The sequence below is a fragment of the Scyliorhinus canicula genome, chromosome 6 (genome assembly GCF_902713615.1).
Source record: "Scyliorhinus canicula chromosome 6, sScyCan1.1, whole genome shotgun sequence".
Lineage (NCBI taxonomy): Eukaryota > Metazoa > Chordata > Chondrichthyes > Carcharhiniformes > Scyliorhinidae > Scyliorhinus > Scyliorhinus canicula.
Genome location: NC_052151.1, coordinates 28,610,423 through 28,637,079, shown reverse-complemented (window position 1 = coordinate 28,637,079; position 26,657 = coordinate 28,610,423). Strand labels below are relative to the sequence as shown.

Sequence of the window (26,657 nt, the reverse complement as noted above, 5' to 3'; positions counted from 1 at the left end):
CAAGGAGCTACGGACCTGTACTCCTAGATTCCTTTGTTCTATAAGTCTCCCCAACATCCTACCATTAACTGAGTAGGTCCTGCCCCGATTCGATCAACCAAAATGCATCACCTCACATTTATCTAAATTAAACTCCATCTGCATTCGTCGGCCCACTTGCCCAATCGATCAAGATCCTGATGCAATCCTAGATAATCTTCTTCACGTCCGCTATGCCACCAATCTTGGTGTCATCTGCAAACGTACTAACCATGACTCCTAAATTCTCATCCAAATTATTAATATAAATAACAAATAGCAGTGGACCCAGCACTGATCCTGGAGGCACACCACTGGTCACAGGCCTCCAGTTTGAAAAACAATCCTCTACAACCACCCTTTGTCTTCTATCGTCAAGCCAATTTTGTATCCAATTGGCTACCTCACCCTGGATCCCGTGAGATTTAATCTTATGCAACAACCATGCAGTATCTTGTCAAAAGCCTGCTAAAGTCCATATAGACAATGTCGACTGCACTGCCTTCATCTACCTTCTTGGTTATCCCTTCAAAAAACTCAATCAAATTCATGAGACATGATTTCTACTCACAAAGCCATGCTGACTGGCCCTAATCAGTCCTTGCCTCTCTAAATGCCTGTAGATCCTGGGCTGGATTCTCCGTTTCTGAGACTAAGTGCTTTGAAGTTGTACAAGACATAAGGCCGCACTTGGAATACTATGTACAGTTCTGGTCACCCTATTATAGAAAGTATATTATTAAACTAGAAAGAGTGCAGAAAGGATTTATTAGGACGCGACCGTGACTTGATGGTTTGAGTTATCAGGAGAGGCTGGATAGACTGGGACTTATTTCCCTTGAGCGTAGGAGGTTTAGGGGTGAACTTATAGAAGTCTATAAAATATTGAGGGGCACAGATAAGGTAGATAGTCAATATCTTTTCCCAAAGATAAGAGAAACTAAAGCTAGAGGGCATAGGTTTAAGGTGAGAGGGAAGAGATACAAAAGCATCCAGAGGCTCAATTTTTTCACATAGAGGGTGGTGAGTGTCTGGAACGAGCTGCCAGAGGCAGTAGTAGAGTCAGGTACAATTATGTCTTTTAAAAAAGCATTTAGACAGTTATATGGATAAGCTGCGTATAGAGGGAAATGCGGACAATTGGTATTAGCTTAGTGGTAAAAACTGGGCGGCATGGAAATGTTGGGCCGAAACCTCTACGACTCTATGACGGAATTCCAGAGTGCTGTTGAATGGTTGAAGGCAGGGCTGTCAAGAGCAGGAGGCGATGCACAAAGTTCAGTTAAATGAACAGAGTTCAGGAAGGTCACGAGGGCCATGTAACTCTGTTACAAAGGGAGGAGCAAGGCTACATAAGAATCAAAACACAAGAACAGGCATTTTGATTTGGAGGTGATGAGAGTCAAGAACAAATGTGGACTATCCACCACAGGGCTCATGGATCAATGGGAAGGTGCATGATAGAATAAGAGTTGAAAAATAAGTTGTGGAAGTGGTAAAGTTTATAGAGGGTGATTGGGGCTATTTCTAGAGCTTTATCAGCATCAGACCACCAACATCAAATTTGCATTTATACTACACCTTTAAAGTAGAAAAGCGTCCCAAGGTGCTTCACAAAGGCGTTATGAAATAAAATGGACATCAACCCAAAAGAAGAGAAACTATAATGGGTGAAAAGCTTGTTCAAAGAGATGAGTTTTAATGAAAGTCCTAAAGGAGAGGTAGATGAAGACAAGGTACACAATACACCAAGTTACTGACAGTACAATACATAAAATAATAAAAGTAGAAATCAATCCATAATTTATCAAAATGTTAATTTCTTATACAGTTTCATATGCACAAGATTTTTGGATAAAACAAGCCGTTATAGATCTTACTGAAATGAAGCTGTACACATAATGAAAGTTTGCAATTCATAGTCCAGAAACTGGATTTTGCACAATGGCAGATTCAGACACACATTTAACATAGCAGAAGTTCTGGTTTTCACAATAATACACTAGTGAGGCGGGCCCATTTTCCAGCTCAGGCTAATTAGCATATCTAAGTTGAATTCTTCCTAAAACAGTGTGGCAAATTGATTCAATGCTGCCTGCAAAAGAAATTACAAAATTGAAAACTTAAGGAAAAGTTACCAAAGCATATGCAATTGATAGTCTTGTGAACATTGGGTGGGACTTTGACTTAAAAAGATTTTTCGATAATAAGCAGTCATCCAATACAGCCAACGCTATTTTAATACAGAAACCAAAAATACATTGAAACAGAATTACATAATTTGCATATTACAATATGCCCATCCAAATACAACTTGATGTTTTGAGCATTCATAATTTCTATGCATTCATAATTTCAAGTGTGACATCACCAAAGCAACAGGGGAAAAGGAGGAGCTCGTAAAGCAGGATTTTCTGCCCAAGCTTTGCCTGGCAGCCAGCTTACCCATGTAGAGAATTTGGGCTCAGATATCCAGAAATGCACAAAAGTTAAGTAATTTGAACTGTACTTCAGAAAAAAATTGAATTCAATGAGACAGGTAACATGAAGGATAATAAGTTATTGGAAAAATGAGGGATGGAGTAAGTCACAAAGTGAGATCAGGCAAGGGTATGATAATTGATGTTATACAAGTCACAAAAAGTTTTTTGTCTCTTTATTTTACACCGAGGAGATAGGTGACTTATTTACTCTACAAAGTGAACTAGGGGGTGCTGGAGAGGTAAGTTGTGGCGGTATTTACATGTCTGCCAATATGGTCAATAAACAGCTAAGGAAACTTAAGGTAAATAAAGTTCAGGGCTAAATAAGGTACATCCAACGATCTTTAAGGAATTAAATGAGAAAATTGTTGGAAGTATGATATAAATCTTCCAAAAATCACACAATACCTGGTAGCACATGGGCCTATTTTGGGACCTCTTTTGCTCAATCGCTTTATTAATGAACTGGTTACAAGCACATTTTACAAATCTAATGAATCCATCAGACTACTGAATAGAATAAAATAAATATCCCATCTCTCCTTTGAGAGCTGAATGGTGGTGATTTAACCTGAGGGTCACCACACCACAGGTGAGGGGCAAGATTGATATGGTAGGGCCTTCATGAATAAACCCAGTTGGTATGGGAATTGAAGCATTGCTGCTGCCAGGATAATGCATACCAAAGGGCAGAAACATCTGGGCCCACCAGCAGCAGGAGGCTTGGCAGGCAGGGGAACGCAATTTGACATGAGGCATAAAATTAGCTTCCCGATGGCGGTTTAACTTTTGCAATTCCGTCCTTGTGACTTGACTTTAAAGTTGGGTCCAGCTTCCTGATGAACAACGTTGGGAAGCTCTTTTGCATGCATTAGCATGGCAAGCATATTCTTTACCAAATTAACAAATTTGATTCCCCACCAAATTAAGTTCCCAGCCAGCAGGAAATGTGAGTGTTCACATTCACAACTTCATACAAGTAACAAGGTAGACTTCCACGAAGAAGAAATGAGTTGCCACTGCATTGTCCTCTTTGGGAGTGTCTGTAAATACCAACCTATGCTTGAGACCATGGTGGCAGTGTAGGTTGCATTAGGGATGACCAAAGGAGGAAGGAAGGGAGCAAGAGTTAGTGGGGAAAGGTGAAGCAGTGGCTGGGCACAGGCGGAAGGTTTAGTGCAGCCTTTCAAGGTGCCCTTCAAATATAGCTGTAGGACCTTCAAGGCCAGGACAGCGACTTGCTGCACCACCAGCAACCATCTCTACCCCCCCATCGAGATTCCTCTTACTCCTCACAGATGCATATTTAATGAGCTGAGCAGCGCAAGTTTGGAAGACTGCTGATCTACAATTCAGATGTTGATGTCATTGGAGGGTGACCACAAGCAGCTTTGAGCCTGAAGGCCCAGCAACAGACTGCAATCTGTCAGCTTTGGCAGCAGTATTTTGGTCTAGCTAGATGGCAAATGACAGGGCAGCACGGTGGCACACTGGTTAACACTGCTGCCTCACAGCGCCAAGGACCTGGGTTCAATCCCGGCCCCGGGTAACTGTCCGTGTGGAGTTTGCACATTCTCCCCGTGTCTGCGTGCGTCTTATCCCTACAACACAAAAAGATGTGCAGGGTAGGTGAATTGGCCACACTAAATTGCCTCTTAATTGGAAGAAAAATAATTTTCTCTTAATTTTTTTTTAAATAGATGGCAAATGACAGCAAAGCACCCTGGACTGGTAGGAGTAGGTGCATAAATGTTACCCCGAGAAAGAAAGCAAGTTTAAAATCCATGGAGCCACTGCCATTCATTCAGCAATCCAGCAGGAGAACTAATTAATGATGTGATGTCCTAGAACCTCTTTTGGATTTTGTCTCCAAAGCCACAAAAGCAGCAGTCTGATCTTTTACTGCAGTACTCAGAATTGTGAATCGTTTTTGTGCTACAGAGGAATCAGTTTGTGTTGTAAATGAAGCTCTGACAGCAACCATCAGATATTGCATCATGGTGGTTTCTATAGGTGGTGTGTTGATGTAGAATGTCCCCCATTCAATGTGGGAAAGAATGGGCTCCATGCCATGAAATGGGAGAAAGTGCAGGACTAAATGGAGAAGTTGAGGAGTGGCACTAGGTGAATGGTTGCTTCAAGAGCCAGCACAGGCATGACGGACCAAAAGGCTTCCGCCAATGTGATAACTTGGATGGCCTGATTTGTATTACAAAAACATTTGTAACTAAAGCTATAAATGATTTGTTAACATTAACTGTGGGTCAACCATATACAAAACAACAGATGAATAACAGTCTGATCATGCACAAGCAACCTCTCTCTTCCATCCCTCCAATCAGTCTGAAGTTACCTGACTCTAATATTCAGTTATATACTAATGAGACCCCTAGTGGTCAGTCAGTGAATTACAACACAACCATGATTTCATCATATCTCCTTCCCTTTGAAGGATTAATACATTATCAGTATATTTACATGTGATATCATTAGCCTGTGAGTCTAACTGTATTAATTTCTCTTAAAATTTTTTAAACTGGTTTAACAAATATATACATATAAGAACAACAAGCATAGTATGTACAAATAGTCCAAATCTACAAATTGAGTCGATCAGGTTTTCTTCCGAGTCTGGTTGATCTTCTCAAAGTTTGACCTTGCTGCTCAGAACTTGTATATTCAATGTTCTCCATGACATTCTCATGCTCAGGAACTGCTGAACTATCTGACACTGCAGCTGATGTTGATTATGACGTAGATTTGTCATCCATCATGATATTATGAGTCTTCTCTGGTTTTGAAGAGTGTGTGACGATCTCTTCTTAAAACCAACCCATCCTCTCTCTGTACATTGTAGAAACGAGGTGCTACTTCTTCACGTACAATGGCTTTTCTCGACCAATATCTACTCTCACAATGTCATCACTACTCAGAGGTGGTAAAGTTCTAGACACTGCTTTTATTTTGCTTGAATATTTAGCATTTCCTGCAATACCACTGCATTCACCTCCTTCTTTGCCAAGTATGGAAGTGTGGTACGCAACCTTCTATACATGAGTAACTCTGCTGGCGATCCACCTTGTGACAACGGTAACGCTTTGTCATGTCATTTCGCGAGTTATGGATCAGATTGGCTGTTCATTGCTTTCTTCAACAATATGTTCATGGGTTATGGATCAGATTGGCTGTCCATTGCTGTCTTCAACAATATGTACACCTTTTTCGGCTTTTCCATTAGCTTGAGGGTACAACGGACTCAAGTTGATGTGATTGAAATCATACGTGACTGCGAGGTGTCGCCACTCTTCACAGCTAAAACAAGGACCGTTGTCACTCACAACGACTTGAGGAATTCCGTGTCTGGCAAAAATTGACTTGGTATGCAGTATTACACTGTTTGCCGCTATGCTTGACAGTAGAGCCATTTCGGGATAATTTGAAAAGTAGTCTATGATCATTCAATAATCTTTCCCTTGTAGGTGAAAGAGATCCATAACTTCTTTCTGTCATAGTGCCATAGGTAAATCAGATATTTGCATAAGTTGTCTTGTTTACTTGCAACGATGCATCTGGCATGTGTCACAACAACTGGGCACCCTGTCAGTATTCTGGTTTATACCTGGCCAGTAAACAGAGTCACAAGCTCTCTGTTTACATTTTTCAAACCTGAGATGTCTTTCATGGATCCTCTTTAGTACATCCTTACAAAGAGATTGAGGAATAACGATAGTGTTCAAATGAAGCACCACTCCATTAATGATTCTGAGTTCAGATCTTATATTGTAGAACTCCATACATGGATCTCTGGGCCAGTGTGAGTGAATATTCCTCATCAGCTCTTGAACAGTTTGATCCTTCCTCGTCTCTTCTTGGATCTCACATAGGTTTGTATGTGATACTGATAGTAGTGTGGAAATAAGAGTGACATGCAGATCTACATCTTCAGGAATTTTACTGCTAATACTTTGTATCAGCGCTCTCAATAATGTAGGGCGACACGGTAGCAAGTGGTTAGCAGTGTTGCTTCACAGCGCCAGGATCCCAGGTTCGATTCCCGGCTTGGGTCACTGTCTGTGCGGGGTCTGCAGGTTCTCCCAGTGCCTGCGTGGGTTTCCTCCGGGCGCTCTGGTTTCCTCCTTCAAGTCCCGAAATACATACTTGTTAGGTGAATTGGACGTTTATGTACCTGAATAGGCGCCGGAGTGTGGTGACTAGGGGATTTTCACAGTCACCTTCATTGCAGTGTTAACGTAAGCCACCTTGCGACACTAATAAAGATCATTTATTATCTGCTAAGAACAAATTATTTGCCTGGCATGTAATTGAGATTTAAGTAATAGCATTGTAATTTCATCATCAACCTCTGAATACTCAGAGACATTTGGTTTGAGATTTTTGTTTGATGATGTTAACCAAAGGACGATGATCTGTCTCAACTGTGAAAGATGGAAGCCCATAAACGTAGTCGTGGAATTTCTCCAAGCCTGCAACTAAACCTCTGCATTCTTTTTCGATTTGAGAGTATCTCTGCTCAATTGGCTTCACGGATCGTGATGCATACGCGACTGGTTTCCAATAGTCATGCTCGAGTTGCAGAAGAACTGCTCCTCGACCATCTTTGGTCACGTCTGTTGACACTTTAATCTGTTTAGATGGATCAAAAAATGTGAGAACTGGCCTGGTGGTTAGTGAAGATTTGAGCTTCTTCCACTCTTGTTGCGCAGTCCAAGTGAAATCCCTTGTCTTGTGCAGGAGATCATGTAGATGTGTTGTATTTCCTGAAAGGTTTGGAATGCATTTCCTTAAAAAATTGATCATACCCATCACTCTTAAGATGGTTTTCTTGTTGTGTGGTTTTGGCATGTTGAGAATTGGTTGGATTTTGTCCTCGTCAGGTTCAATGCCATGCGATGAGAGCTTGTCACCTGGGAATGTGACCTCAGTTACTCCAAATTGGCACTATTTCTTGTTGAGCTTCAACCCATTTCTGCTGACACTCGTTAGAACTTCGAGCAACCTCGTATTGTACTCTTCTATGGTTGAGCGCCAAACTATGATATCACCCACATACACACTTACACCTTCAATGCATTCAATTATGTGCTCCATGACATGGTGAAAAAAATGTTATGCCGAAATTATGCCAAACGGCATTCTCAGAAAGTATATCGTTCAAATAGCGTATTAAAAGTGCAGTATTTTCTACTTTGTTCCTCTAGCTTTATTTGCCAGTAACCTTGAGATGCCTCATGTTTCGTAAAGAATTGTGCACCAGTCATCTCAGATGTGATTTCCTCACGCTTTGGTATTTGATAATGTTCTGTTTTGATATTCTCGTTAAGATCTTTAATGAAATGAAAATCGCTTATTGTCACGAGTAGGCTTCAATGAAGTTACTGTGAAAAGCCCCTAGTCGCCACATTCCGGCACCTGTCCGGGGAGGCTGGTATGGGAATCAAACCGTGCTGCTGGCCTGCTTGGTCTGCTTTAAAAGCCAGCGATATCGCCATTCTTTTTCTTTATACAAACCATTGAGTTTACCCAATCTCTTTCTATCTTTTTCTATCTTTCTGATTACTTTTAATTTCATCATTCTGTCTAGCTCCTTTTTGAGGCGATCCCGAAGAGATGCAGGGTCTCTTCTTGGTGCCTGTATCACAGGTTTTACAACCTCTGAGTTACATCTTGTAGAGGAATGGTAGTGTACCAAAACCTATGAATACATTGCTGAATTTGCTGATAATGTTCTCAGGATCGTTGGAATGTTGATCAATCTTTTGTGGATGCTATATACCAACTGCACTGGATCTAATTCTTCACAGGACCGATCACTAATAATGAATCCAAGCCCTCGGATACAATACAGAATGGGACGGAATAAACTGTGTTTTTCACCACCATACTCAGGACACAAGCACTATAACATTTAATGCTTGAATCATTATAACCTCTCAGAGATATTTTGTGATTTCTTCTAATCGGCTGAATTTTTAGAATTTTTGCATCAGTTATGCTGATTAAATTGGCTTTGGCACCAGTGTCTAACATCAGTTGGACCCAATTGGACCACTGTACCATTCACTTCAAGAGGTAACAGCCATCTGTCATCAACCGCATTTATTTTAAATGGAGATCAGGTAGCATTCTTTTAAGTGCTGGAGAATTTTTTGATGTCTCCAAAAAATTATTCTTCTCTGCTCATACTCCACAAACAATGATGTTTCATCACTGGGTCTTCCACTGTGCTGACTGTTCTGGGTTGAGCTTAGAGTAACAATTCTGAGCGAAGTGATTTTTTTCTGGAGCAAAACTTGCCAAACGTTGGACACTGCCTTAATTTGTGCCTTCGACCACATCTTTTACACAGAAATACTTTGTCCTGATCTCCAGCCTGATTGTTGGTGTGCGAGGAACTGCAGGAACTTTCCTGCCTCTTTTTGTAAATTCCCCACCTTTTGGAAAAAGGGTGGCAACTGAAGGGCATTCCTCCAAAATGACACCACCATTACTGAGAAACATTTAAGAATGCTGTGCTGCTACCTTATGAGCCTGACAAATCCTAACTGTTTGTTCAAAAGACAGATCTGATTCCCTCAGCAACCATTTCCTCAGCTTATTTTCACTCACACCAAACACAATTTGGTCCCGAATCATGGAAGATTCCACCGCAGAAAAATTAAAGGTTTTAGCTTTTAACTTTAAATCAGTGATGAAATGATCTATGGACTCTTTTGTAAAAGTGATCCAAACACATAAATGTCATTCTTTCCGGGGTGCAAGGTGCATCAAATCTTCGAATGACTTCATTCAAAGTTTTACTCTCTTTATCATTTGCAAATTTAAATGCATTAAACACAGCAATTGCTTTGGGCCGTGCTGCCATTAGGAGCATCGCTACCTTACGCAAATCTGATTTATCTCGTAAATTTACTGTAACAAACAGATTAAATTGTAGTTTAAACACATGCCAGTTGCTGTCCACATTACCATGAAATCTGAGACTCTGAGACTCATTGGTGCTTCAACAACTCCAATTCTTGCAGTCTGCAAAATCTTCAAATATCTGTGGACCTCCTGGCAGGATAATAGTTTTTTTTCCCTCAGTGTTTAATACCATTCAACCTGGTACCGTGTAATGTTCTTGTTGGATTGCCTGATTTATATTACAAGAACACTTAAAGCTAAAGCTATAAATGATTTATTACATTAACTGTGGGTCAACTATATACAAAACAAAAGATAAATAACAGTATGATCATGCACAAGCAATCTCTCTCTTCTAGCCCTCCAGTCAGTCTGAGGTCACCTGACTCCAACATTCACTTATATACTAATGAGACTCCTTGTGGTCAGTCGGGTGAATTACAACACAACAATGATATCACCACAATAACCATCTATGACTCTGTGATTCTATATTCTGGGACATTGCGTGAAAGCATTCCATACACTAAGCATTTGGAAATGTAACCCAAAAGGCTGATGTCTTTTTCTATAGCCTGACCAATGAAAATCAGAATCTGACTCCGCTGTGTGCGATCTCACCCGTCTGAAAACTGGCACCTGTGTATTTTGTGTATTATTAGCCAGTGTCTCACCACATGCAGATCTACCCTATAACCTTGCTTCGAAAATACATACAATGTCAGTCTCTGAGTTGGTAAATGTAAGTATAATATGAAGTAATGGTGTCTGTTCATCTTCATTATTGTCTTTGTCTTCCACCACTGACTGGAAGGCTACAGTTCTGGAATGTCTGAAATCAAAAAGGAACATGGGTTGGGTTGTAGTGAGGGAAGAAGAGAAAGCAAGAATTGTGTGCTTACACTATCTGCAGTTTTATGAGTCAGAAGATGGTGTGGGATGATGGAGAAGTATGTTGAGAGGAGGTGGTAATTTTGGTATGCCAATAAATACCCTCATTATCAATCCCTCCAACCCTGCTAGTGGTCACGATCTCAGGTGACCTTTCCATGATGACCAGCACTGTCTCATCCATAAGAATTAAAACATCTCCTTCAGTTCTTTCCTGCTGCCTCTGTTATGTGCTGCATTTGCCTGCAAGAAAGAGGGAAATGAATCAATAAGTATCCTGCAAATGCTTAAGTGATGTAGTTGTGATGATTAAAATAGTTACAAGTGTCTGCAAGCTGTGAGTTATGGGTGTGTTACTTAACAGTGCTAAGTTATGTGTAAGTGAGGTAAAATGCATGAATTAAAGGGCTGAGTACTGATTGAATAAGATTGTTAGTAGGTGGGTGATAGGGCTCTAGTGATGATATTAGTGGTGCAATTGAGAGGATATGCCATTTGAAGTTAAACTCATCGTGACAACTCGCATCATACTCTTAAATTCCCTCCTTCCACTGCTACCGAAGTTCTTATAGCAACACTGACCTCCACTAAAACTTCTTCCCATTGCTGCCTCTACATATATCTGGAAGACCTTCTGCTCCCTTACAGATATGGGACCCCTCTTCTTTTTTTCACATCTTACATAAAAACTTCCAGTGCATTATCAAACGGTTTGGTGTTCTCTCTCTCCTGTTCAGCCATGCCTCAAAATATTATAGAACCAGATCTCTCGCCATAGCTTACAGCTACAATCCTCTTCCACGAAAAGTAACAAACCACTTATGATATTGGGTTTGCTGCTGATGCATGCAGTTAATGAACAATGCAAATAACATTTAACAAAACGGACATCTGACCTCTGTATCACTGGTTTATGCATTAACAGCTATCGGACCTCGAGCTTTAAATTCACGAAATCACAGAATTTTTACGACCTTTGTCCCATTGTGTCTGCACTAGCTCTCCGAACGAGTCCCCCTGCCTTTTCCCCATTCCCCTGCACATCATTTGAATAGAAACAATCATCTAATGCTCTCTTGAATGCCTCAATTGAACCTGCCTCCACACCTCCAGGCAGTGCATTCTACACTCGAACCACTCGTTGTAAAAGCATTAGCCTGTACTTTGCAGTAGTAATGACAGCAAAACTGTCATTGTTCACTCCTCTGATAATGACAGCAACTTCTGATGTCCAATATGCAGTTTTACACAGAATCCAGAAGCTGCTGTTACGATACTATGCTTCTCCACAAGCTGTGCCAGTTAAGTTCTCCCAGACTGTAATCAAGGAGCAATCACTTAACTGATAAAAGCTTGCTCTTTAAGCTTCTAGTCTCACTGTGAAAACCCTTGAAAAAAATTACACTATGTTGAATGTAGCGCAACTGGGTTTTTAAGGGCATACGGAGTTCATAATTACTATTAAACAGGTACACTAGCTCTGAAAAACTGATTACATATCTACCGAATGTCAAAACTCTCTATTAAGATTTTTTAAAAGCTTAAAACAAGTTTATGATATTTCAATTTCTCTCTTGATTCTATATGTATGTCCTAATCATTTATTTCACTCTATAGATTCTAATTTAAAAAGTGAATTTAGTGTATTTTACTTCCTGATTTGCTATCTGTGACCTCACCTTGCTTGATGACGTCACTATTGTTGGGTGCCTGGAGATCTCTTGACTTGGCACCCGTTTCAAACTGATATCAAGTCAGGGAAAATCCACATCACAAAGAGTGCTGCATGTTTGTGGATGGCTTTCTTCAAGGTTTGTGGCGAATACAGTCACTTTGCAGCTGACGAGTAATTTCAGGCCAATGTCCAGGCTGTCTTAACTGACCACAATAATGTCACCCCACTTTCAGAACAGTTACGAATACCTCGAAAACATCAAATAAAAAACTTTAGAAACTTCTTCAAAAGATGGGCCTTATATTTTTCTTATTCGGTAATGGGATATGGGCGTCGCTGGCTGGATCAGCATATATTGCCCATCCCAGAGGGCATTTAAGAGTCAACCATATTGCTGTGGATCGGGAGTCACATGTAGGGCCAGGTCAGGTAAGGATGACAGGTTTCCTTCCCTAATGGGCTTCCCAGATGGGTTTTTACAACAATCGAAAATGGTTTCATGGTCATCATTGGACTTTTAATTCCAGATTTATATATGTTAAGGATGAATAACTTACGGAAAATAAACAATTCATATTGCCACTTAGATAACCACTTGGGGCAGCACGGTAGCATTGTGAATAGCACAATCGCTTCGCAGCTCCAGGGTCCCAGGTTCGATTCCGGCTTGGGTCACTGTGCAGAGTCTGCACATCCTCCCCGTGTGTGCGTGGGTTTCCTCCGGTGCTCCGGTTTCCTCCCACAGTCCCAAAGATGTGCAGGTTAGGTGGATTGGCCATGATAAAATGCCCCTAGTGTCCAAAATTACCCTTAGTGTTGGGTGGGGTTACTGGAGCCGGTGCAGACTCGATGGGCCAAATGGCCTCCTTCTGCACTGTAAATTGTATGTAAATCTATGTAAGTAACTTAATCTTATGTACAGCACTCAAATAGAACATCTACTTGCTTCCCACAGTAACTCAAGTCTCCTCAGTATTCACATCATCTTAAAGCACCAACATTCAGCTCCATTCTTAATCCATAACTTAAAACAAATTCAAATTTATGAGGACAGTCATCGTTTGAAATAATATGAAATAATATTTTCATGTTTTACTAAATCATTCAAAGAATTTTTTTTGTATTTCTACTGAAATTAATATTAATATTCCTTGCCAAATCTAAATTAAGATCCTGAATGGTTCTGATAGACAGGGTTCAAGTCAATGAGAAATCAGAATTAGTTTAAATGTTTCTGTGCTGCACATTCGATGTAATATAGGAGCAGTGGCTATAATTGGTTTATTCTATCATGAATAAAGCTTCCATAATGTTACTAATTAGGTTGCCCTCACTGCAACCTACAGTCCTCGATCCGGCAATATTGGTCCCTGCTTACTCACTCACCCTACTCACATGTTGGGCACAATCTGCCCCTAGAGTCCCGTGCTTAGCCAGGTATTTCCCATCACTCAGGGCGCTGAAAAACACCATGCTACTGAACGCCCATTAGGGTAGATACAGGGCCTCAGCGGGGAACTCCCTGACAAGGCCGCACTTACTCCCATTTGCTGCACTGAGGAACTCCTCAGTGCAGGAGGAGATCAGGGCGCCATTTTCAAATGGCATCTCGATCTCTTGACCCCCGAACCTCCCCAAAGTCCAACTTCTCAGGCCCCCCCCCCCCCCCCCCCCCCCACAGAAAGCACCCCCAGGCCTGATCCCCGGCGCAGGAAAATGCCAGCTTGGTACTGGCACACCGCCAGTGCCACCTAGGTACCTTAGAATGCCAGGCTGGAAGCCAGGTGGCACCAGTGCCAGAGTGCCACCCTGCCTTGAGGGCAAGCACCTGGGGGCTTCCAACCCCTCGGGATACCCCCACCAGTGCCGTTCCATCTGGTCCCCATTTGTGGGGACCAGCACTTAACGGCGCTCGCCCGAGTTCTCCAAGGCGGGAGTGTTAGATCCCATACCTTGGGTAGATCGTGGGAGTGCATATGAGAGTGAGACTAGCAGTCTTGCTTGAATATGCAGATTTGCTAAAAAGTGATCCGGCCCACAATGGGCGGGATTCACATCACGACATCTCACAAGGTTGCATTAGATTTTGCGCAGCAAGTCAGGTAGATCCCGGAAAGGTATCTTATCAGCCTCACCGCACTGCCTTTCAAGCGTAATGTGGCTGGTAGATCGCGCCCGTCATCTTTCAACTATAAAGCATGTTAATGTAGAATTTTATAATTACTAAAGATGCATTTAAGATATTAGGAACTTGGAAAGAGATTGGATTTTAGGAAGGTGGTGCAGGAGTTTATGCAGGGAATTCCAGATTGTGGGGCAAATGCAGGTGTCAATGGTTGGCTGAAGTGTTATATTGTTTAGTCCATCAGATCTACTAACCATCATGAATGATTTTAAAACTGAAGTATTTTGTAATTTATACAGACAAATAGAATATTGTGTATTTTAAACACCACCATCTATATGACATGCTGTAGATCAAAGATTAAGGGGGCGATTCTCCCAAAACGGGAGAAATCGTAAAGCTGCCGTAAAACCCGGGCGGGTTTTACGGCAGCGCGCCCCTTCCCGACCGGGGACCGATTCTGGTCCCCGGTCGGGGCTAGCAGCCCGACGCCGTAGGCTCCGGCAAGACGGGCTTAACGAAAATCGTTAAGCCCGCTTGCCGGAGTTAGCGCCGGCTGACGCGTCATATGACGTCAGCCGCGCATGCGCAGTTTGGAAGACTCCAACCCGCGCATGCGCGGGTGACGTCATCGTGTTTTTGCGCGAAACCCGCGCATGCGCGGGCCGGGTTGCCCCTCAGCCGCCCCGCGAATGGATACTGCGGGGCGGCGGAAGGACAAGTAGTGCGCGGGCATCGGGCCCGCGATCGGTGCCCACCGATCGCGGGCCCATGGCACCCTTGGCATGGCCGTGGTACTGCCGTGCCAATCGGTGCCATGGTTATAAAAAGCGAGTTTGTGAGCCGTTTTTACGAACGGCAAGACCAGGTGTGTTTGCCGTTCGTAAAAACGGCGGAAAGGGCTGGGACTTTCGGCCCATCTAACAGCTGAGAATCGCTGCCGGCCGTAAAAAAAACGGCGGCAGCGATTCGGGTCGGGACTTTGGCGGGGGGGTGGGAGAATAGCGGGAGGGCGGCAAAAATGTCGGGAAGGCCCTCCCGCTATTCTCCCACCCGTCGTGGGGGCGGAGAATTTTGCCCTAAACATATTAGTATATTTTATGATATCACTGTGGTACATCACTTTAAGTAAAAGATGTGTCTATGTTTGTATTTTAGGAAATAGGAATGTCTGTATCTTACAAATACACTATGAGTAGCAAATGTATTGTAAAAGTGTCAAATACGACAAATATCCAGTGGCAGACCAATATCATAAATGCACCAGCACTATTATGCCTATTACTCGTTTAGTTCTACCCATTGAATACATAGCTAGTCAGGTTTTGTAAAATTCTCCTATCAACACTTTCTGCTTTAACAACAGAATGTTATGGAACAATTTGTGCTGCTGATGCAACAAAACTGCGTGAATCATGGTCTCCATTATACAAAAAGGACATCGATGCACTGGAAAAAATGCAAAAAAGATTTACAAGGATGACACCAGAACTAAGTGGGTATAACCGTCAGGAAAGAAAGACCAGTTTATGCCATTTTTCTTTCAGGAAAATGACTGACAAGACCTATTAGAGGACTTGAAAATTAGAAATGAAGTTGATTCTGCCACTTCCCTAGCCCATGGATCCAAATTTTCCCTAAGGATCCTATGCCTGGAACTTGCATATTTCCCTAATTTCTCTTTTATCCCACTGATACACTATCCAAGTTCATCTTCTCCGTGAGTCCCATCTCCTGATCTATTGAGTCCATTTCCACCAAATTACCTAAAATCTCTTCCGGGTGCCCATGTCCTCCCCCCCCCCCCCCCCCCCCCCCCCCCCCACCGAGGTATTATATCCCCCCCTTCAAACATACCGGCACCAGTTCTACTCTCAAGAATCCAGCCTTGACCTCCCCACCTTGCAAACTATTTCGCTATCTTCAACATCCCTTTCCTCTTGATAGTCCGTTGAGATGTTATTTCCTCCCATGCCCATTTTTCCTCCAACTCTACATTTTAATCCCTCCAATTAAGTTTCAGCTTCTGCCAGAGTATTGAAATGACTCTCAGTCATAAATTACATCCCATATGATTGTCACAGAAGTAAACTATCTTTTCTCATCCTTCCTGACCTGTCTGCAGCCTTTGACACAGTTGACCACACCATCCTCCTCTCAATGTCCAGCTGGGTGGGACTCTTATTGCCTTGGCCCCCTTTCCCACATACGTCGGTTGTAATGAGAGATCACCGGCAATGGTTTCCCTTCCCATTCCCACTTTACCCTTAGAGCTCCCGGGATTCATCCTTTGCTCCCTCCTATTTCTAATCCACATGCTGCCCCACGGAGACAACATCCAGAACTGCACAAGGTTCTACATGTATGCCCACCCAGCTCTAACTCACCTATCTTGACCCCTTCCATGTCTCTGGTACATCACACTGTCTATCTGGCATCTAAATGACCTTGCTGTTGTATCTGACAGAATTTAGCTTACGACCACATCTGTTCCATTCGCCTGCCTCACTCTCTACAATTTCATCCCACTTCACCCTGTCTCAGTACTCTGCTGCTGAAGCCCTTATCAATGCATTTGTTACATCTAAACTTATCAATGCATTTGTTACGTCTAAACTTGACTGTTCCAATTAACTCTTGAGCAGATTCCCGTCTTCCTAAACTGGAGATCCTCCAAAAATGCTGCTCACGACCTAAATCAAAGCAAATCCTGTTTACCCCTCATCTATGCATTAGATCTCAGTCCGACAATGTCTCAATTTTAAAATTTCCATCTTGCTTTTCAAATCAATCCATGGTCTTGTCCCTCCTTAACTTTGTTGCCTCCTCCAGCTTTATCTTCATCATTACTTTCTAATCCTTGCTCCCTCCTGTATTTATCTAGTTTCTCAAGTTAATATGATGGGAATACTCTCCACTTGACTGGAAGAGTATAGCTCCTACAACACACAAGAAGCTCAACATCCTCCAAGAAAAAACACCCCATCCCAAAGCGCACAGGGGTGGCAGTATATATCAAATTGCAAGATGCACTGGAGCAACTTGCCAAGGCTCCTTCAACAACACCTTTCAAACCCACGACCTCTACCACCTAGAAAGATAAGGGCAGCAGATGCACGTGAACACCTGCAAGTTCCCATCACATCACATACCACCCTGACCTGGAACTTCATTGCTGCGGCTTCACTGTCGCTGGGTCAAAATCCTGGACCTACCCCTTTATCACTGTAGGTGTACCTACGCCAGCTGGGCTGCAGTTAAAGGAGACACCTCATCATCACCTTCTCAAGAGAAATTAGGGATGGGCAATGAATGCTGGCATCGCCAGCGACACTCATCCCATTAACCAATAAAAAAAATCCATGTTCATATTATCCACAATCCCATGAGCCCTAATTTTGTTTATGACCTCAGCCCCACCCCTTTTTTATGAAAATCCAAATGCACAGCTTTTCACAGTAACCTCATTACAGCCTACTTATGACAATAAAGCTTATTTATTTTTTCCATCTAAGCTACTAGTTACAGCCTCAAAACATCAGAGTTTCTGCTTCATAAATCTGTGTTGTGATTTTGTAAATTGCATGTTAATGCATTTCTTCCAAACACAGGCGGCAGGTTTATAGTTTCCTGTTTACTGGGATTCCACTTCTTTGAATAGCAGGTTATTCAAATCAATAGAGACCATTCCAGCATCTGGAGTGCCAGCATGCTGAATAAACCTTGTGACAATACTGTAGTGTCACTGGAGTGTAACCGTATCATTAAATTTGTGATTGATTTATACTTTATTTAAAAATAATGCAAACATCTGGCCTGCGCTCGAATGCGTGTATAATATTGAAGTGAGTTGAATTGCTCACCCTCCTTCACTCTCCAGCTCCTCAGAGCTCAGAGAGCCGGAGTCAGCAGCTGCAGCGGCGTCTCCACCTCCATCCTCCGGCACCTGCTCGCTCCTCTTCCTCTTCTTGGCCGCCGTGTGGCCGGGGCTGCTCCTCTTTTTCGGACTCCTCTCCGGCCCCAGCTCTTTCCGCACCCTCTCCTGCAGGCGAGGCACGGCCTCCTTCAGGCTCTGCACCTCGCCCTTCACCTCCTCCAGGCTGCGGATCAGCCCGTTCAGCTTCTCCAAGATGTCGGCCTGACGCTGCGAGGACTCCGGGGTTTTCGAGTGGTTGTGAAACTCTGTCCGCCTCCTCGCCGCCGCCCCGCCGCCGTCCCTCTTCTTGGCCCTTTGGTACAGGGCGACGGCCAGCGTGAGGCCGGCCACCCCGAGGCCGACGCCGGCTAAGAGGCCCAGGGTCAGGGCCTTGCTGTCGGCCGGCTGCACCATGTCCGCGAGCCCCGGGCCGTTTGAACTGAGCGCGCGCGAGCAGCGCCTGGAACGTGGAGGCCAACCGCCAACTGCTGGGCCCGTCACTGTCACCTTCACCCCTGTCGCAAACAGCTCGCCTTATCAGCACCGACAACCATGTACTTTCCCCCCCACTATCTACTCTCGGGGAGATTCACAGCCGCCTACTGGAGACTCTCTTCTGGCCTCCAAAGGTTTACTCTGCGTGCTGAGTTCGCCTCCTGTATCAGAGATGCAATGTCGGTTCGTTTTTTTTCTCTCCTCCATTTGACATTATCTGTCTGTCACAACCAACGCATTTCACTTTCTGTCGCGGCATGTTGCACAATCACATATTGCAGTGATTTTCCCTACCAGAGGGAACAATAACTGCTGCCGGTTCAGCTATAATGAAAATGAAATGAAAATTGCTTATTGTCACGAGTAGGCTTCAATGAAGTTACTGTGAAAAGCCCCTAGTCGCCACATTCCGGCGCCTGTCCGGGGAGGCTGGTACGGGAATTGAACCGTGCTGCTTGGTAAGCCAGTGATTTAGCTGAGTGAGCTAAACTAGCCCCTGGCAAGAGCCAGCTCCATTTCGTCCTCTTTACATAACATGGGGTGGCACAGCGGTTAGCACCGCTGTCTCACAGCACCAGGGACCCGGGTTCGATTCCAACCTTGGGCGACTGTGTGGAGTTTGCACGTTCTCCTCGTGTCTGCGTGGCTTTCCTCAGGGTGCTCCGGTTTCCTTCCACAGTCCAAAGATGTGCACGTTAGGTGGCTTGGTTGTGCTAGAATTGTCCCTTGGTGTCCGAGGATGGACGGGATTACTAGGATAGGGTAGGGGAGTCAGTTTTGGGAAACATTTCCATCTTTCAGACATATATCTAATATCACTCAATGGATGTATGTTCTGTCAAAAGTGTTACTGACTAGGTGGCATGGTGGTGTAGTGGTTAGCACTGCTGCCTCATGGCGTCAAGAACCTGGGTTCAAACCCCGCCCCGGTCACTGTCCGTGTGGAGTTTGCACATTCTCCCCGAGGGTCTCATCCCCACAACCCAAAGATATGCAGGGTAGGTGGATTGGCCACGCTAAATTGCGCCTTAATTGGGAAAATAAAATAACTTTTTAAACACATTTTTAAAAACTGTTATTGTCTTTCGATATAAGTAAATTTTGTCCCAGAGACAGCTAATAAGCGCTTTTCACATACTGTGTAAGCTTTTTCTACTGACATACGTCACAAGATAACGTTTATCATGATTATTCTGGTAGTATACAGCAGACAGACCGCATCCTCTCCCACAGCTATTTCCAAAGCAAAAATGTCCTGGATTAGGTACCTGGCGAGCAGTGTGCCCATATCTCCCTTAAGATCAGTCACTGCCTGAGTGGACTTGTCATTCCATTCCCAAGGCACATTTATCAGGGACAGCCTTTTCTGCAAATCCCTCCAAATGATTACGGCAATAACCTAGAAATCCGAAAATGGAGCCTAGAGCCTACACATCCATTGGGATGGGGAATATGGCACAAATCCATTTGCCATCTATTGTATGTGTTCCTGCTGATAACACAATCCCTAAATATGACACATTTTCTCTCATTACCTGGGCCTTTTTAGGGTTTACCTTGACTCCTATCTGGGATAATAGAGCTAATAGTTCGGCTAGCAGTGTTAGGTGCTCTTCCTTGGTCTCTGTAACAGTAAGTCATCAACAATTCTGGTAATGAGAATCTTTGTAATTCAGTTGCCATCCTATGGTGAAAGATTGAAGGAATCCCTGAGGGGGGGCATGTCCATGTGTACTGTGTCCTTGGGACATAAACGCTAATTTATATTGGAATTTATATTGCTTAGCCAAGGGCACAGACCAAAAGCTATTTCTAATGTCAAGAACCGTGAATCATTTAGCTCTGGGCATTTGCTTCATCAGTGTTTCAGGGCTAGTGGTTACTCTTGGGGAGGCAGCAGGTATTTGTCTTGTTAAGTCCTCTATAGTCAATTGTTAATCACCATGATTCGCCTGACTTCCGAACGGGCTACATAGGTGAGTTAATGGCTGATGCCTGTTGGAGCAAGCTATCCAGTATCTTTCTTATTACTTCCTCAGCATTATGTGGGAATCCATATTGTTTCTGTGGGAAATGGTCAGGCACCTCCAAGAGGATCTCGGCCTCTATTTTTCCACAATCATGCATATGGGTGGCAAAGCCCGCTCTTGCATTTGAATTATCCTTTGCGCATCAGAATTATCTGACATTTTTGTCGGCTTACCCAAAAGGTAGCCATACAACAAACACGCTCTGAATATTCTCCTGAGGGTATATGTAATGATCCTGTTCTGTCAGGGTAGTGTCAGATACAATAGTTAACTATGTCCCGCATAAAGCTCTTGAGTCCATCCAACATTTTTCACAGTAATTTCATTGCAATGTTAATGTCAGTCTACTTGTGATACTAATAAAGATTAGAATATTCATATGATCTATCTCTAAATTTTCCAGAACACATTTATGTTGGAATTCATAATTTCCCATTCGAAAAGGCCATTTCTAAATTGATAATACAGGTTTGTGAATGTCCCGTAAACGCTCTCAATACTATGGTCTGGGTGCTTTGACAATCTGGACTATATCCTTGGCTCGTGTTTATGATTGTCTTAGAGCCTCCAGTGTCCAGTAAAAATTTAGCGGAGTGGCCTCCAGCTCCACAGATGTCACCCAAACAAATCTCATTCACGCTCATGCACCAATTCAACCGAGGCCCGTCCTGTCACCACTCCTCATTACTATCACCGTCCGTAAATCTGACCTGCTGTGAATCACATACTGGATACAGCTTTCCTTGGTTTCCCTCTACCTTACGGCGGGTTGCATCCTCCTCATCGGTTTCTTTCCCATCCCGTGAGACAGAGGTTCGTTTCGTAAACAGACATATATAGAAATATACATAGAAAATAGAAGCAGGAGGAGGCTATATTTAGCCCTTGGCGTCTGCTTCACCATTCATTATTATGGCTGATCACCAAGTTCAATACCCTGATCCCTCCCCCGCCCTCTTGGGGATTGTCTTGGGGCTTTACAATCTCTCACTGTGTGTCCTATTATTCCACAATTTCCCGTTATCTTTCCACCATCCGTGTCTCGGATAGGGCTGTGGAATATCCCAGTGTGGATCTCGTCCTTGCTCTTGGTACGACATCTTAGCCATCCGGAACCTCATAGAAAATAGAAGGAGGAGGCGATTCGGCCCTTCGAACCTGCTCAACCATTCATTATTCCGGCTGATCATCAAGTTCAATACCCTGATTCCTTCTTCTCTCACCCCCCCCCCCCCCCCCCCCCCCCCCCCCACTACCCTTGGGGATTGTCTCGGGGCTTTACAATCTCTCGCCATGTGTCCTATTTTTCCACATTTTCCTGTTATCTTTCCACCATCTGTGTCACGGATAAGGCAGTAGAGTACCCCAGTGTTGGTCTCGTCCATGCTCTTGGTATGAGATCTTGGCGATCCGGACACTCATTTCTCCAAGCTAATTAGGTTGGACAGCATGTACATTCTCTTTCTGGCCTTTCTTATTTATCCCGTTTTCTCATGCCCAGGTCATATGCCTGAGTACCCAAGCTTCTGTATGAGTATTGTCTTTTAGTTCAAATGCACCACAGTTATTCCATGTCTCTCAGTTAGCATGTGAAATAAAGGTACGCAACAATCTACTTTGCTTGCCATCTGTTAAGTTCTTTCCATCTAGGTTTGGCCCCTACACTCCATTAAAATTTCCCCTCAACAGATTGGCAAAAACCCTGGCACCTATGTAACCCTTCTGCAGGATGCCCCCTTCCTTGTTATGTTTCATTCAAAATCGCATCCTTCATTGCTAACGGTGTTCCTGGTCCTCAGCCTTTCTTTTATCTTTTATTCGTGCATGACCACAGCCACTGCAATTCAGCTTAACAGTTGTTTTGTCCTGTTGATTGACCCATCTCTCGGGGCCCATCCTGCTTGTTGACTAACTCATCTCATGTTATTTTTTGAAACAGGACACAATAGACCACACTTCATGGCGAGGACATCTCCGGCTCCAAATGTGATCAGTTGTGTTGTGATGTTGTTTACGTACAATATCACAGCAAATATCATATCTTGTGATCAAATAGTTTCTGGTAAGCTTATTAACATTCAGGAATGTAGTCGGCAGCCTCTGGTCATGCCCATCTCTCTGGAACTTCTGTTTTTTGACACATTCTTTTTAGATTAACTCTTTACTGGGGATCACAAAGTGGGAACAAAATCTCCAGTGGAGGTGAAGTCCAAAATGTAGAAGTGGCTTTATTAGTTATTGTGATGGAGTAATAAATTCCTATCCTAAAATCCTGATTCAAAAATATTCAGATTATTTAGCTTCAACTATTTGCACTGTTTGTTTTTTTGATCAAGTTAGATCTTATAGCAGTAACACTTGGGAATAAGGGGGAAAAAAATTCAGTAAAGGTTTTATTCCATCCAAATGGGCCCAGATTTTGCATTTTGTGGTAAAGCTATAGCACTTGCTGGTAACCTTGAAGAGAGTAACCATTAAGAAATAGCAATCTCTATAGTATGTGTCATAATATACATCCAGGTATATGATGGTGCACAGACAGGCAGTGATTGACACACAGGATGACCAGTGAACACACAGAACACAGCAGCCAATCACCAGACAGGACAAGACCACTATAAAGCCAGAGGGCACTAGTTTTCCCGCTCTCTCGGTATCCAGCCTCTGAGACAGTCAGAGCCTGTGAGCAGCAACTAGAACACACACCATGTGGTAGTAAGATAGTCTGGTCAGGTCAGCATAGTGTCAACCCACAGTTAAAGCATGTATGATAGTTAAGAGTTCAATAAAATCGAGTTGCATTTCTTCAAGTGTTGGAAGCCTGTCTCTCTCACCACTGCAGTAAACGCAGTCCTCGCAGACCCAGCTTACCCAACAAATCAATATGTATTTCCCCTTTCAAAGTATCAATTTGAAAATACTGTCAAGACATGGAAACCTCCAGCAAACAGTTATGTCATCAAGCAGGGTCATCAGCTAATTATATTTAAGTATTCTCACATGCAGCAAGCTAGGAAGTAAAACATTTATTATGCATCATTTTAAATTAGATTTTGCAGAGATAAATAAATAATTGGAACAGAGACATGGGATTAAGGAAGAAGCAAAAAAAATAAACTTTTTCAAATAAATATTATAATAACATGGAACTTCTCATCATAATGAAGATATTCAACAAACTTTATACAAAACTAGTTTTCCAAGGCCAGGAAGGCTGTTGAGTAGTAATTATGAACTTAGTAATACCATTGAAAATCAAGTTACATCACATTCAACAAGGTGTAATTTAGGACTGCGTACCGGAGGTGATTGGGGACGATCAGACAGGGTTCGTGAAAGGCAGGCAGCTGACAGCTAACTTGAGAAGATTGCTTAATGTGATCATGATGCCCCCGACGGGCAAGGAGGTGGAGGTAGTGGTGGCAATGGACGCTGAGACGGCCTTCGATAGGGTGGAGTGGGGCTCGGACGGTTTGGGTTCAAGGAGGGACTGGTGAATTGGGTCAGATTACTGTACCAGGCTCCAGGGGCTGTTTAGCACAGGGCTAAATCACTGGCTTTGAAAGCAGGCCAGCAGCACGGTTTGATTCCCGTAACAGCCTCCCCGAACAGGCGCCGGAATGTGGCGACTAGGGGCTTTTCACAGTAACTTCATTTGAAGCCTACTCGTGACAGTAAGCAATTTTCATTTTTTCATTTTCAAAAGCTAGCGTTAGGACGAACAGGGTAGTGTCAGATTATTTCAGACTACATCGCGGGACCAGACAGGGATGCCCACTCTCCCCGTTGCTGTTTGCGTGGCCTTAGAGCCGTTGGCGATTGCGTTGAGAGCTGCAAAAGGATGGAAGGGAATGACCAGGGGCAGGGTGGAACATAGGGTCTCTCTCTATGCGGACGACCTGCTCATGTACGTGTCGGACCCACTGGCCAGGATGGAAAATATACTGGAAAAACTGAGGAAGTTCGGCAGGTTTTCAGGGTACAAATTAAATATGGCCAAGAGTGAGATGTTTGTGGTGCAGGCAAGGGGCCAGGAGAATAGACTGAAGGAGCTGCCATTTAGGCTGGTTGAGGAAAGTTTCCGGTACTTGGGGATACAGGTGGCACGAGACTGGGGCATGTTGCACAAGTTAAATTTGACCAGGGTGGTGGAATAAATGAAGAGGGAGTTTCGGAGATGGGTTGCACTCCCGCTGTCACTGGCGGGGAGGGTGCAGACTGTAAAGATGACAATCCTCCCTAGATTCCTGTTCATCTTCCAGTGCCTCCCGATCTTTATCCCACAGTCCTTCTTCAAAACGACTGGCAAAATCATCATGAGCTTTGTCTGGGCGGGAAAATCCCCGCGGGTGAAGAAGGCGATGCTTGAGAGGAGCCGCAGCGAGGGAGGGCTGGCATTGCCGAGTCTGATCAACTACTACTGGGCGGCTAACATAGCCATGATATGAAAGTGGATGGTGGGTACGGGGTCTATCTTGGAGCGGGTGGAGGCGGCTTCATGCGGGGCACCAGTTTGGCAGCCCTGGTCACGGCTCCCCTACCGCTGTTGCCGGCCAAGTACTTCACCAGCCCGGTAGTGGGGGCGGCCCTGCGGATATGGGGCCAGTGGAGGAGGCATGTAGGGGAGGTGGGTGCGTCTGTCTGGGCTCTAACGTGATAACCATCGATTTGCCCCCGGGAACATGGATGGGGGGTTTCGAACATGGCGGGGGTGAGGAGTGTGGGTGATATGTTCCTGGAGGGGAGCTTTGCGAGTTTGAGGGGCTTGGAGGAGAAATTTGGTCTGGTAAGGGGAAATTATTTCAGGTACTTACAGATGCGGGACTTTGTCCGCAGACAGGTCCCATCCTTCCCACGCCTCCTGCCAATAGGGATCCAAGACAGAATAGTCTCTAGAGGAGAGGGTAGAGTCTCGGATATTTATAGGGTGCTCATGAAGGGGGAAGAGTTCCAGACGGAGGAACTGAAACACAAATGGGAGGAGGAGCTTGGCGGGGAGATGGAGGATGGGCTGTAGGCAGAAGCCCTGAGTAGGGTAAACTCAACCGCAACATGTGCCAGGCGCGGCCTGATTCAATTTAAGGTCGTTCACCGGGCCCACATGACGGTAGCTCGGATGAGCAAATTCTTGGGGTAGAGGATAAGTGCGCTAGATGCAGGGGAGGAGCAGCAAACCACGTTCACATGTTTTGAGCATGTCCTCAGCTTAGGGGGTACTGGGAGGGATTTGCGGGGATCATGTCCCGGGTGCTAAAAACAAGGGTGGTGATGAGTCTAGCGGTGGCAATTTTTGGGGTTTCGGAAGACCCGGGAGTCCAGGGCAAGAAAAAGGCCGATGTTCTGGCCTTTGCTTCCCTGATAGAATACTGCTGGCATGGAGGGACCCAAAGACCGAGCTATGGCTTTCGGACATGTCAAGTTTTGTGGGTATGGAAAAAATTAAGTTCGCCTTGAGGGGATCTGTACTGGGGTTCGCCCGAAGGTGGCAACCATTCCTCGACCTCTTCGCAGGAGAGTGAACGTCAGTGGGGAGGCGGGGGGGGGGGGGAGATTAGAGTAGAGTAGGAGGGATAAATAAGCGGGTAGTGTCGATGGGAGAGGAGCGGGCTTGTGCAGTATGGTTCGATTGAAGTATTGATTTTACGTTGATGTTTGCTCATTTTTGCCTTTTTTGGTTGTCTTTGTTGTTATCTGTAACTGTTTACAATGCCGAAAAATACCTCATAAAATTGTTTGATAAAAAAAACAAGGTGTAACTTTTTCAAAAGTTTTTAACTATGAGATGAACAATGTGAAAAATTGAATTCTTATTGATTTAATAATTGCAATCTGGATACTTCCAATGACTCAACTTGTGAAGAATCCTGGAATCACAGACAGTAACTTGTGGTGTATATCCGTGTTTAATTGCACATGTGGAGACTCCAGAAATTGCTGTCAGTTTCAGAGGAATAGTGACAGCGAATGCTGACAGTTTCACCATTGTGACTACTGCAAAATCTAGCTTATTGTCCTCCTCTTGTCAGCTGTCATAAAAGAGAATGACAGTAGACACAAAAGCATGAAATGCCTAGTCTGACCTGTCTTCCTGGCTAAACCA

At 43.9% G+C, this 26,657-nt stretch overlaps 1 protein-coding gene across 2 annotated transcripts in view; it reads right to left on the bottom strand.

The window, feature by feature from the left end:
* LOC119967060 (regulator of microtubule dynamics protein 2) overlaps positions 1 to 18,913 on the bottom strand; it is a 151,509-nt gene extending 132,596 nt beyond the window's left edge. Inside the window, exon 1 of one of the 2 annotated variants that reach the window (XM_038799093.1) lies at positions 17,980 to 18,913. In XM_038799093.1, coding sequence (XP_038655021.1) covers positions 17,980 to 18,446 — 467 coding nt within the window. In that variant the 5' untranslated portion in view covers positions 18,447 to 18,913. The remainder of the gene's footprint in view (positions 1 to 17,979) is intronic. The other variant, XM_038799092.1, reaches the window with a different exon arrangement.
* Between the last annotated feature and the right edge of the window lie 7,744 nt (positions 18,914 to 26,657).